A 13,565-nucleotide genomic window follows, 5' to 3' on the forward strand; every position below is an offset into this window, starting at 1 on the left:
GTTCTCACCCCAGAGTGATCACGCTTGCCTCTTAGTTCTGGTAATTTAGACAAAACTTCAGTCATAACAGTAGCCATATCTTGTAATGTTATCTGTAATGGCCGCCCAGATGTACTAGGCGCCAAAATATCACGCACCTCCCAGGCGGGAGATGCAGGTACTGCCGCGTGAGGCGAGTTAGTCGGCATAACTCTCCCCTCGCTGTTTGGTGAAATTTGTTCACATTGTACAGATTGACTTTTATTTAAAGTAGCATCAATACAGTTAGTACATAAATTTCTATTGGGCTCCACCTTGGCATTGGAACAAATGACACAGATATCTTCCTCTGAGTCAGACATGTTTAACACACTAGCAAAAAACTTACAACTTGGTTATAATCTTTTTTAGCAAAAAACGTACTGTGCCTCAAAGAGGTACTAACGATTAAATGACAGTTGAAATAGTGAACTGAAAAACAGTTATAGCATCAAACTTTAAAACAACAAAAACTTTTAGCAAAGGTTTGTTCCCATTAGTAAAATAACAATAATTAAATTTGACATAAAAAATACAAAGCAACGTTTTTATTCACAGTCACTATAAGAATTCTCACAGCTCTGCTGAGAGAATTTACCTCCCTTCAAAGAAGTTTGAAGACCCCTGAGATCTATCAGAGATGAACCGGATCATGCAGGAAAAATAAAAGTAACTGACTGGTATTTTTTGATGCGTAGCAAAGAGCGCCAAAACGGCCCCTCCCTCTCCCACACAGCAGTGAAGAGAAACGAAACTGTCACAAATAAAGCAAAAAAACTGCCAAGTGGAAAATAATGCCCAAATATTTATTCACACAGTACCTCAGCAATGTAAACGATTCTACATTCCAGCAAAAACGTTTAACATGATAAATAGTTATTAAAAAGGATTAGTGACCTTTAACAGAGTAGTTCCGGTGAAATACCATCCCCAGAATACTGAAGTGTATACATACATGTCATTTTAACGGTATGGCAGGATTTTCTCATCAATTCCATTCAGAAAATAAAAACTGCTACATACCTCAATGCAGATTCCTCTGCCCGCTGTCCCCTGATCTGAAGCCTTTACCTCCCTCAGATGGCCGAGAACAGCAATATGATCTTAACTACTCCGGTTAAAATCATAGTAAAAAACTCTGACAGATTCTTCCTCAAACTCTGCCAGAGAAGTAATAACACGCTCCGGTGCTATTTTAAAATAACAAACTTTTGATTGAAGTCATAAAAACTAAGTATAATCACCATAGTCCTCTCACACATCCTATCTAGTCGTTGGGTGCAAGAGAATGACTGGGACTGACGTAGAGGGGAGGAGCTATATGCAGCTCTGCTGGGTGAATCCTCTTGCATTTCCTGTTGGGGAGGAGTTATATCCCAGAAGTAATGATGACCCGTGGACTGATCACACATAACAGAAGAAAAAGAAGATATTTTACCTTGAAATTTCCTCAGTAGCCACATCCCGTTGTGAATTGACTTTAGGCAGCCAATCAGGATTTTAGTCCCAGGACTTGCAAGGGAGCGTGCATTGGGCGTGTGCAGCAAAGTAATGTTGTTTTCCTACTCATTTTAAGGAAGTTTACTAAGAAATCTCACAAGATCATAGTAAAGCAAAGTGTGACATCAGCACTGATGAAGGTGGATGTTTTTTTTTGTTTGTTTTCTTCAACAACATGTAGCAAACAGTAGTTGAAAAATAACTTCACAGAGCACTTACTTTTGTAAGCTAAATCTGTGAGATAAAATATCTGCCTTGTTTTTTACATAGAAATGTTCATGTGATATTTTCTTGTAAGCTTTTTATGTTATGCTGCATCACTTTGAAGTGATTAGCATATGGGTATTATGCTTGTGTGAATTAGTTAATCTATATTCTTAATTGACAACACATCTTGAGCCTCTTTAAGTTGGAAAGCATCAAAGGGTTTCTGTTAAATAAATATATAAAGCACATCTACGCTAGGTTTATGTAGCATAATAAAGCTGTTTACAGGTGGCCCTCGGTTTACAACGGTTCAATTTGCACCGTTTCAGAATAACCTTTTTTTTCAGTCATGTGACTGCTATTGAAAAGCATTGAGAAGCAGTGCATTGAATAAAATAGCCAGTAGGTGGAGCTGTCCGCTTGTGTTGCAGCAAAGATATGCAAGCCAAGCAAGCTGAAATTAATCAGTTTAACCAGACCTGAGCTATCGAGCAGATTTCAAAGGAACAAGATCTTCCTGTCTATAAATCAGTCCAGATTGGAATGCATAGAACTGTTTGCAAAAAAATGCAAGTAAAGTATGTGTTGTGTGATTATTTTATTAGGTTTATAATGCTGTTTAGCAAATGTTTTTGTTCATTTAACTTAGTTTTATTATATATTCTGTGTTGTGTGATTATTTTATTAGGTTTATAATGCTGTTCAGCATTTAAAGTCTTCATTTCAAAGCTTTAAAAATAATGTATTAGGTGTTACTCATGACAACTTTGAGAGGTGCCTGGAACCTAACTCCCTCATTTCCCATTGACTTACATTATAAACTGGGTTTTACAACGGTTTCGATTTACAACCCTTCCTTCTGGAACCTAACCCCGGCGTAAACTGAGGGCTACCTGTATTTGCAAGTAGAATGTCATAAACACAGTGCTAACTAATGCATTGCTTAATACAATAAGGATTAGGATGTTTGTAAAATAAGACCATTTGTGAAAGTTAAAGGGACAGTAAACACCTTGTAATTACAAGATATTTTTGTTGTGCTGCTATAGAATAACAACAAATTAACATCCTTTTTTACTGCAGTTATTTTTCAATAGCCAAACTCGAACTACCATTTACCTTATTTGGTGAAGCTGGGCTTCAGTCTGCAGACAACAAAGCTAGCCCCGGTCATAAAGTTAGTATAAAGTGAATTGTTTTGCAGTTGTTATCTGATAAAGCCAATTAGGGATCAATATGTAGCAGTGTTGGCCTTTAGAAATCAGCAGGGTGCATTCCAAATTCTTAAAATTAGAAATCCCTCAATTTTCAGAGCTAAATTACATGAAAAAGGGGCAACATAAACAATGGAAGTATATTGCAAAGCTGTTTCATTCTGCATAACTAAATATTTTATATAGAAATCTCAAGTTGTTTACTGTCTCTTTAAACTGCATCTCCTAAAACTGTAGATTACAAGCAATTCAATAATTATGCATTGTTGACCCCTGTAGATCTTCAAGATCTTAGTTGTATTACACATCCAAGTTTCTTTGTGATTTTTATAAAATGCAAAGACTGAGAACATTAATATAAAATGCAATATAAAAATCTGCTTTGCTCAACAGCAACTTGCACCCCCCCCCCCCCAAGAAAAACAGAAACTGGGCACATTAAAGAAATGAAGTTGGAAAAAATAATATATTTATATATTTGGATCAATGAATAGGTTTTCTTTCTAAGGTGGTGTTAAAGGGACACTAAACCCCAAAATTTTCTTTCATGATTCAAGTAGAGAATACAATTTTTAACAACATTCCAATTTAGTTCTATTATCTAATTTGCTTCATTCTTTAGGTATCCTTTGTTGAAGAAATAGCAATATACATGGGTGAGCCAATCACACGAGGCATCTATGTGCAGCAACCAATGAGCAGCTACTGAGCCTATCTAGATATGCTTTTCAGCAAAGTTTTTAGAGAATGAAAAAAATTATATAAGTAAATTAGAAAGTTGTTTAAAATCACACCCTCTTTCTAAATCATGAAAGAAAAAAATGTGGTTTCATGTACCTTTAAGTCCACAAAAATCCTTACTTGTGGGAAATATATCACCTGGCCACCAGGGGGAGGCAAAGACACTCCACGACAAAGCTTCTCTTTCCCTTCCATTAGTTTTTTGCCTCGTCAAGGAGAGAGCAAGGATAGAAGTTTTGTTCTGTTAGCAAATTTATTCTTAACTGATAAATTCCTTTTTCTTGGTGGTGATAGTCCATGAACCCACTAATTTTTTTACTAGTTGGCGACAGTTCTTGTTTGTACCTCTTTCTTTACCCTACTTTCTTTCTTCTTCATCCTTTCCTTGGCTATACGCCCTTCTAGGAGGGATATTTGAAGCTTTGTTGTGGTATTTCTTTGCCTCCTACTGCTGGCCAGGTGATGGACTCCCCCAAGTAAAGATTTTTGTGGACTAAAACCACCAAGAAACAAAGGAATTTATCAGGTAAGAATAAATTGTTATTTACACAATGGCCCACTAATGTATACTTTTGAGAGAAATAGAGTGGGTAGCAATTAAAGGGATAGTAAAGTCAAAATATATTACTGTTTTTCAGTGGCATACACACATATGCTGTGAGGGTCCCATGCACCAGTATGTAAGCTCAGAGTGCTGGTGGTGGTGTGTATTGTGTTTGTGAAGACTTAATTTGCGTCATATGAGACACTACTTTACGAGAAGTATATTGCACATTTCAGTTTTTACATTTCCCTTTACAGGGACAGTAAACACCTTCAAATTTGTATATGAAATATTTAGTTAAGTGTAATGAAACAAGTTTATAATATACTTTCCATCTAAAGGTCCAGTGCTTCATTCATCACTTGTGGAAAATAAGAACCTGGCCACCAGGAGGAGGCAAAGACACCCCAGCCAAAGGCTTAAATCCCTCCCCCACTTCCCTCATCCCCCAGTCATTCTTTGCCTTTCGTCACAGGAGGTTGGCAGAGAAGTGTTGGAAGATTCGGAGTAGTCTCTTATGGAGGGTAGTACTCTTCACAATGGGACTGGAGTTTTAAGTAGTCCTGTCAGCCTCTCAGTGAGAGCATGGGGGAAAAGTTAGAGTCCAGAGATGCAGGGGGAGTTCTTCTGCGAAACCATCCCAACTCATATTAACAGCTCCTTAAGCAATCGGCGTTGACGAGTTTCGCTGTCTGCTTTTATTCTCAAGTTCATGTCAGGAGCGACGCTACTAACTCGTCACACTTGAAGGGCAGTATTCCTGTTCCACAGCGTTGTTTCTGGTAAGATCGTTTCATTATATATATTATATATATATATATATATATATGTGTGTTATAAGGCAAGAAGACAGGTTCACAGTGTAACTCCTTTTATCTGTATAGAATCTAGGCTAATACCCTCGGAAGGGGATTATGGAACAGGGGGGATTTTAATATACATAATAATGTTTGTGTTTTTTGCTGCGCTTGTGTGAGATGAGGCTCTGTCAGTGTGGAACAGTTAGAGAAAGATTGAGGCAGATTTTTTTGGTGTGTCTCTCGCTCAGTGCAGGGGTGGTCCTGCATGGCACTCCATGTGACCCGGTGTAGCCTCAGTAACTTCCTCTTTCTCTACCTGTGTTTGAAGGAGACAAAAGCTGTTTCTTGTAGTCCGGGTCATAGGAGGTGGTGAGTGCCCCGGCCATTGGGATATAAAGGTGCCATTTAATCCATAATCAAGTCCGTAATAAAGGTGCAAGCTATGGAGGACTCTGATATGTTGAAGGATACTCCTTTATCTAAACCTACTGTGTATACTGTGAGGAGGTTCCGGTGGAACCGCTGTTACAGCTCTATTCCACATGTTATGACAATATTACTACTTCAAAAAAGAATAAAGTATTTAGTACAACTGAGCCGTCCACCTCTGAGGGTTCTCCGGCCCGCGAGGTGCATTCCCTACAAGCATCTCATATTACACAAGCAGTTCCCCAGGGCACTACTAATCCGCCCGCGGGAGGGGCCCTTTGGCCTCCAGACTTCGCCGATCAGTTGCAGACGGCGGTTTCTGCGGCCATAAATGTGATGCCTCGTTCTACCAAGCACAAGAGGAAGGAACGGCACTGCTATCCGTCTCAGGGGTCTTCGACTCCACTGGATATCTTGGACAGATTATCCGCTGAGGACAACACTGACTTATTGGAGGATGTTGCTTCTTGGTCAGAATCGGCTACTTCTAGGCCTCTGTCTGCGGAGGAACCAGATTTCAAATTTAAGATGGAGCATTTGCGTTTCCTGCTGAAGGAAGTGCTTGCTATGCTGGAGGTTCCGGAACAAACTCCCAGAGGAACCTTCGATCCCTAAACTGGATAGGGTTTACAAGGATAGGGTAGTGCCCCAGGCCTTCCCAGTTCCTATCAAAATGGTGAATATTATTAAGAATGAATGTGAGAAACTAGGTTCGCCCTTTTCTTCCTCGTCTTCTTTTAAGAAGCTTTTCCCTGTTCCGGACACGCAGCTTGAACTGTGGGGAACCGTCCCTAAGGTGGATGGTGCTATCTCCACGCTTGCTAAGAGAACGACCATTCCGCTTGAGGATAGCTCCTCTTTTAAAGAACCCATGGATAAAAAATGGAGTCCATGTTGCGGAAGGTGTTCCAGCTGACGGGGCTCGTTTTCCAACCGGCGGTAGCAGTCGCTGCGGTGGCTGGTGCAGCTACCTATTGGTGTGACGCACTATCAGCAATGGTCAAGGTGGAGACCCCCCTCGGTGAGATTTTGGATCTAATCAAAGCCTTAAGGGTACCACATTCGTTCATTTGTGATGATAACAGGCAGATTATTCACCTGAATGCTAAGACATCAGGGTTTTCTGTTTTAGCTTGCAGGGCTCTGTGGCTAAAATCGTGGTCTACTGACATGACATATAAGTCTTGCTTGCTTTCCCTACCATTCAAGGGGAAGGTTTTGTTTGGCCCTGGAGGAGAGACGTTACAGACCCTTGGGTCCTGGAGGTCGTCGCCCAGAGGTACAGGATAGGTTTCAAATTGTGTCCGCCCAGAGGCAGGTTCCTCCTGTCAAATATCTGTTCAAGATTAGAAAAGAGAGACGTCTTCCTGGGGTGTGTGAAGGATCTCATCTCTCGGAGTAATCATCCCAGTCCCTCCGGCAGAAAGAGGTCTGGGGTATTATTCAAACCTTTTCATGGTCCCAAAGAAGGAGGGCACGTATCGTTGAATACTGGACTTAAAGGGGCATATGTATCAAGCTCTGAATGGAGCTTGATGCCCCGTGTTTCTGGCGAGCCTGCAGGCTCGCCAGAAATAGCAGTTATGAAGCAGCGCTCACAAAGACCGCTGCTCCATAACGATCGGGTTGATTGACACCTCCCTGCTGGTGGCCTGCTGGTGCAATGCTGAATACGGCGAGCGTATTGCTCGCCGTATTCCGCGATGTCTGTCGGACCTGATCCGCACTGTCGGATTAGGTCCGACAGACATTGATAACTAGAGGCCAAAGACTCTAAACAGGTTTCTGTCAGTTCCATCATTCAAGATGGAGATGATCAGGTCAATTTTGTCCCTGGTTCAAGAGGGACATTTCATGATGACCATAGACCTAAAGGATGCTTACCTTCTTATTCCAATACACAAGGAGCACTTCAAGTTTCTAAGGTTTGCCTTCCTGGACCAGCACTTCCAGTTTGTGGCCCTTCCGTTTGGTCTGGCGACGGCCCCAAGAGTCTTTACAAAGGTTCTGGGAGCTCTTCTTGCAGTAGCGAGAGCCAGAGGGATTGGAGTAGATCCATATCTGGATGATATCCTGGTCCAGGCTCCATCCTACAGTCTGGCGGAGGATCATTTGAGAGCTCTCCTCCTTCTACTTCGGTCCCAAAGGTGGAAGATAAACGAAGGAAAGAGTTCATTGGTCCCCAGCAACAGGGTGGAGTTCCTGGGTACAATACTAGATTATTCTGCAATTAAGATATTTCTGATAGACCAGAGACGTTGCAAGCTTGCATCCAACTGTCTAACCCTGCAGACATCCTCCAGGGCATCTGTGGCCAAGTGTATGGAGGTAATCGGGCTCATGGTATACAGCATAGATGTCATCCCTTTCGCCAGGTTCCATCTCAGACCTCTTCAGCTGTGCATGTTAAGACAATGGAACGGCGATCATTCAGATTTGTCCAAACAGAAATCTCTGGACCGACTGGTGAGTGAGTCCCTGTCTTGGTGGACCTGATCTTGCCAGATGTCTTAGGGGACTTCTTCCTGAGACCATCCTGGGAGATTGTAAGCACAGATGCCAGTCTATCAGGATAGGGGGCCGTTTGGGGTGCCAGGAAGGCACAAGGCAGATGGACTCAAGAAGAATCGAGTCTACCTATAAATATTCTGGAACTTCGAGCAATATTCAATGCTCTGAAGGCTTGCCCCCTCTGGGGTCATCCCAGTTCATCAGATTCCAATCGGACATTACCTCGGTGGCTTACATAAACCACCGGAGAAGCTCCCTAGCAATGAGGGAAGTATCCCGGATTCTGGAATGGGCAGAGACTAACAATTGTTCGCTCTCAGCGATCCACATTCCGGGTGTGGACAACTAGGAAGCAGATTTTCTGAGCAGACAGACATTTCATCCAGGGGAATTGTTTCTCCACCCCGAGATGTTTGCGGAGATCTGCAGCAGATGGGGGACGCCATAAATAGATCTCATGGCGTCCAGACTCAATTGCAAGCTACCCAGATACGGTTCGTGATCCAGGGATCCCTAGGCGGAACTGATAGATGCCCTGGCGGTACCCTTGGACTTCAACCTAATCTACATATTCCCACCGTTGCCTCTTCTACCTCGAGTAGTGGCCCGCATCCAGCAGGAGCAAGCTTCGGCTCTTTTCATTGCTCCGTCCTGGCCGTGGAGGACGTGAATTGCGGATCTAGTGGCGATGTGGCCATATCCGCCGTGGAAGCTACCTTGTCGCAAGGATCTGCTAGTTCAAGGTCCTTTTCTACATTAAAATCTTGATTCTCTGAGGCTGACTGTGTGGAGATTGAACACCTAGTCTTAGCCAAGAGGTTTTTCGGAGAGTAATCGACACTCTCGTCCAGGTCAGGAAGCCAGTCACTAGACGCATCTACCACAAGGTGTGGAAGACCTACTTGTCCTGGTGTGATGAACGAGGATACCCATGTCACAAGGTCAAGGTATCCAGGATTTTGGCCTTTCTCCACGATGGTCTGGATAAGGGTCTTGCCGCCAGTTCTCTAAGGGGACAGATCTTGGCTTTATCGGTACTGTTGCATAAGAAGCTTGCGGAGCTTCCTGACATTCAGTCCTTTGTTCAGGCTCTGTAAGAGCAATAAAATTGTGGAACTCATTACCAAAGGATGTGGTGAATGCTAATACCCTAGATACATTTAAAAATTGTTTGGATACATTTCTGTCTATAAATAAAATTCATAGATATGATTGCTAGTATTAAATGGGTCACCTTTTAGTGGGATTATTTAAGCTTAACTGGAGCTTTTTGTAAGTATTTTAGATTTGTATAGGTTGAACTCGATGGACTTCAGTCTTTTTTCAACCTCATCTACTATGTTACTATGTAGTGGTTTTTTCCTTGTGTCCTAACCCTTCCTCTTCTGAGAGGTTACTTCATAATCTGGATGTGGTTCAAGCCTTGAAGTTTTATCTTCAAGCCATGAAGGAGTTCAGACAGATGTCATCTTTATTTGTTGTGTACTCTGGAAGGTGCAGAGGGCCTCTGCAACTTCTGTCTTTTTGGTTGAGGAGTATGATCCGTCTGGCTTATGAGACAGCGGGACACAAGCCTCCTTAGAGGATTACGGCTCACTCGACTAGAGCTGTGGCCTCTTCTTGGGCCTTTAAGAATGAGGCTTCTATGGAGCAGATTTGTAGTGGCTATTTCTTCTGCTCGAAGAGTTTCAGAATTATCTGCTTTACAGTGCGATTCACCCTACCTGGTGTTCCATGCAGATAAGGTTGTTTTGCATACTAAACCTGGTTTCCTTCCAAAGGTGGTTTCTAATAAGAATATTAACCATGAAATTATTGTTCCTTCTCTGTGCCCTAATCCAGTTTCTAAGACGGAACGACTGTTGCACAATCTTGATGTGGTTCGTGCTTTAAAGTTCTATTTAAAAGCAACTAAAGATTTCAGACAAACATCATCCTTGTTTGTCGTGTATTCTGCTAAGAGTATAGGTCAGAAAGCGACTGCTACCTCTCTTTCATTCTGGCTGAAAAGCATCATCCGATTGGCTTATGAGACTGCTGGCAGGCAGCCTCCTGAACGAATTACAGCTCATTCCACCAGAGCTGTGGCTTCCACATGGGCTTTCAAGAATGAGGCTTCTGTTGAACAGATTTGTAAGGCAGCGACTTGGTCTTCACTGCATACATTCGCCAAATTTTACAAATTCGATACTTTTGCTTCTTCGGAGGCTATTTTTGGGAGAAAGGTTTTGCAAGCAGTGGTGCCTTCCGTTTAGGTTACCTGACTTGTTCCCTCCCTTCATCCGTGTCCTATTGCTTTGGTATTGGTATCCCACAAGTAAGGATGAATCCGTGGACTGAATACACCAAGTAAGAGAAAACAGAATTTATGCTTACCTGATAAATTACTTTCTCTTACAGGTGTATTCAGTCCACGGCCCGCCCTGATATTTAAGTCAGGTTCAAATTTAATTTACAATAACTACAGTAACCACTGCACCCTATGGTTCTCCTTTTTCTCCTAACCGTCGGTCGAATGACTGGGGGGGGCGGAGCCTGAGGGGAGCTATATGGACAGCTTTGCTGTGTGCTCTCTTTGCCATTTCCTGTAGGGATTGAGAATATCCCACAAGTAAGGATGAATCTGTGGACTGAATACACCTGTAAGAGAAAGTAATTTATCAGGTAAGCATAAATTCTGTTTTTACAAATTTGACGTTTTTGCTTCGGTGGAAGCAGCTTTTGGGAGAAAGGTTCTGCAGGCTGTGGTGCCCTCAGTATACGGTCCGCCCCCTTTACCCTCCCGTTTTCTTCATTCAGTGTCCTCTAGAGCTTGGGTATTTGTTCCAAGTGATGAATGAAGAATTGGACTCTCCTCCCCATTAGATGGAAAACATAAATTATTTTTACCTGATAATTTCATTTCCATTGTGGGGAGAATCCACTGCACCTGCCATTCTCCGTTGGGCGGACCTACATTTATTTTAGTTTTTCTGGCACCATTTATACCTTGATTTTTCTCCTACTGTTCCTTGGCAGAATGACTGGGGAATGAGGGAAGTGGGAGGAGTATTTAAGTCTTTGCCTCCTCCTGGTGGCCAGGTTCTTATTTCCCACAAGTGATGAATGAAGCAGTGGACTCTCCTCCCCACAATGGAAATGAAATTATCAGGTAAGCATAATTTGTTTTGTTTTTTGTATATTCTGTCCCCTTTTCATGTAATTTATCTCTGAAGAGGGAAGATTTTCTAATTCTCATAACTTTAAATGCATCCTGCTAACCTCTCAAGGCTAACCCTACTTACATATATTTCCCTAACTGGCTTTAGTTTATAACTGCTAAACAATGTAATTTATACTATTATCATTGCTGTGACTATTGTCTGCAGACATAAGCCCAGATTAGATCCTCCAAATAAGGCAAATGTTGGGTGGGTTTTAGCTATTGAAAAACAAATGTAGCAAATAAGATCTTTTGTTTTAAAAACTTTTTTTTAGATTTAGCTAATCTGTAATGTTATAGCATGACAACAGAAATGTCTTGTAATTACAAGGTGCTTACTGTGCCCTTAACTATTAGAGCAACACTTACAAAAGGGCATTTTTGGAAGATGCAAATAAACCTGCCTGCGATAAGCCTTATGCAAAGTTGCAGTGTGACTGAAATATTCATATGGAAGTGCAGTTCTTTTATATCACATTCGGAAGTTTGTATTTAAAGTAAAAAGACATTGTACTTTGATTTTCAAGAATCCACATAAATGCTTAGAATTGTAACCCCCCCCCCCACAAAAAAAAGTCAGGTAAAAGTTTTCATATTAATGCATATTGATTTTTTTAAAAAATTACATTGATGAGAGATATTTCTCTTCAATTTCAGAAACACACAAAGCTTTGTTTTATATAAAACAAATACAAAAATAGTGACCAAGTCTCTAAAGAAAAATCCATAGAAAACCACGGAAATTTACTTTTTGGTTCTTCTATATATATCCCTAGATAACATTTTCCCAGATTTGTAAAATTGGTATGTCTGGCTCCTCAGTGTAAAATACACATTCGTCAGTAACAAGATTAATACTATACAACCTTTTCTGATAATTACAAAAATATGCAAAGGTTTCGTGCAAATCCAGATCTTAGTGTGTTGCTGTTGCACAAGAATGAATTCAGCCACAAAAATAGCTGCCTTCTTCTGTATTTGGCGGTTTACAAAACATCCAAATGCACATTTCTAGTAATTAATATTTTTTTAGAACCATAGACCAGTGGTTCCTAAAAAAAAAAATCCAGCCATAGTAAAAAAATATTAAACATTTAATCAAATTATAATAATAGAAGAAACTAAAAAAACAAAAATAATGTAATAAAATTGTTAATGTGATACATAAGCTTGATAAGTGATACTAGTTTCTTAGTGTCTTTTTATATCACTTGGAAGGACTCTCACTTCCATATTTAGAAATCTGGAGTTGATTTCTTTACTTGTAGCATGTTTGTACAACTGCACCAATAAACTTTATGGAAAACGTATTCTACTTATCAAAGAGTTATGTAGTGCACACTTTTTCTGGTGACACCATAAAATGAAAAAAAGCTGAGAAAGTTGTTTTGCTTTAGAAATCTTAAGTGCAACTGACCAATGAGCTTCGGGGGACCTACTAGCATCCTCATCCACTTTCTTACCTACTTGTGTCCCTATGTAATCCCAGTGCTCCTTTTCAACTCTCAGAGCCCAGCGTATAGCTTTAACTTTGCTGCTCATCTGCTGATGGAATTATTTTTATTTTGTTGTAGATTTTGTTTTGTTTTTAACAAAAGCAGCAGCCATTGATTGATACGTATTTTACGTATAGTGAACTGCTCTTTGTCTCCTCTCAGGCAATGGACCAAGTTTCTAATAGTCAAGATCAAACACTATCATCCCAGCAAGCAGCAGTTATTAACTTAACAGGAGGTTTCATGCCTTCCCAGACAGCTGGTATGTATCTTCATCCTTCTCCATTTGTCTGTTAACTCCTAAAGCACAAGGGGAAAGCCAGTGCTTAAAGGGACAGTGTTCTGTAAACTTTGCTCCCCTTTAATGTGTTCCCAGTGGTCCATTTTATCTACTGGAGTGTTTTAAAATGATTTTCAAGTAGTTCCTTTACTTTGTCATCTGAAATAGTTACTTTTGCCTATTGTATCCCCGCACAAACTGAAAATCTATATATCCCCACCTACATAAAAAAGCTATGTAAACAAGAATCTTACAAATAAATTATACTCCCAGTGGGGGGATAAGAAAGAGAGAAACATACTTTAATTTTCAATTCACTATAAAGTACTGGCTTTTGTGTAAACAGAGATAATGAAATCATTGTTTACAGAGAGAAAGATAGGGGTGCCTGCTCTCTATGCAAGCTGAGTCTAATTCAATGGCTTGCGGTTTTAACTAGCAAAAAACTACTTCATGTAGAAAAATAAAGCTAGTCTTCCCTGAAGCTAGTATAACTAGTCACTTCAAATTCATTAACAGGAAAACAATTGTTCAGTACACCATCCTTTTAAATAGGCAACAATTCACAAGGCAGTGATACATATTGTAAAATAATTTGTAACCTTTGCCAAATGTGACCATTA

The 13,565-nt window shown here is 40.7% G+C and overlaps 1 protein-coding gene across 4 annotated transcripts in view; it reads left to right on the forward strand.

Moving 5' to 3' along the window:
* The window catches only part of SUPT20H (SPT20 homolog, SAGA complex component), a 234,912-nt gene that overhangs the window by 219,339 nt on the left and 2,008 nt on the right, over positions 1-13,565 (forward strand). For 3 of the 4 annotated variants that reach the window (XM_053708429.1, XM_053708431.1, XM_053708430.1), the window contains one exon: positions 12,825-12,924. The exons of the other annotated variant lie outside the window; for it this stretch is intronic. In XM_053708429.1, the coding sequence (XP_053564404.1) occupies positions 12,825-12,924 (100 nt within the window). The remainder of the gene's footprint in view (positions 1-12,824; positions 12,925-13,565) is intronic. 4 annotated transcript variants of the gene reach the window in all.

The sequence above is a fragment of the Bombina bombina genome, chromosome 3 (assembly GCF_027579735.1).
Source record: "Bombina bombina isolate aBomBom1 chromosome 3, aBomBom1.pri, whole genome shotgun sequence".
Lineage (NCBI taxonomy): Eukaryota > Metazoa > Chordata > Amphibia > Anura > Bombinatoridae > Bombina > Bombina bombina.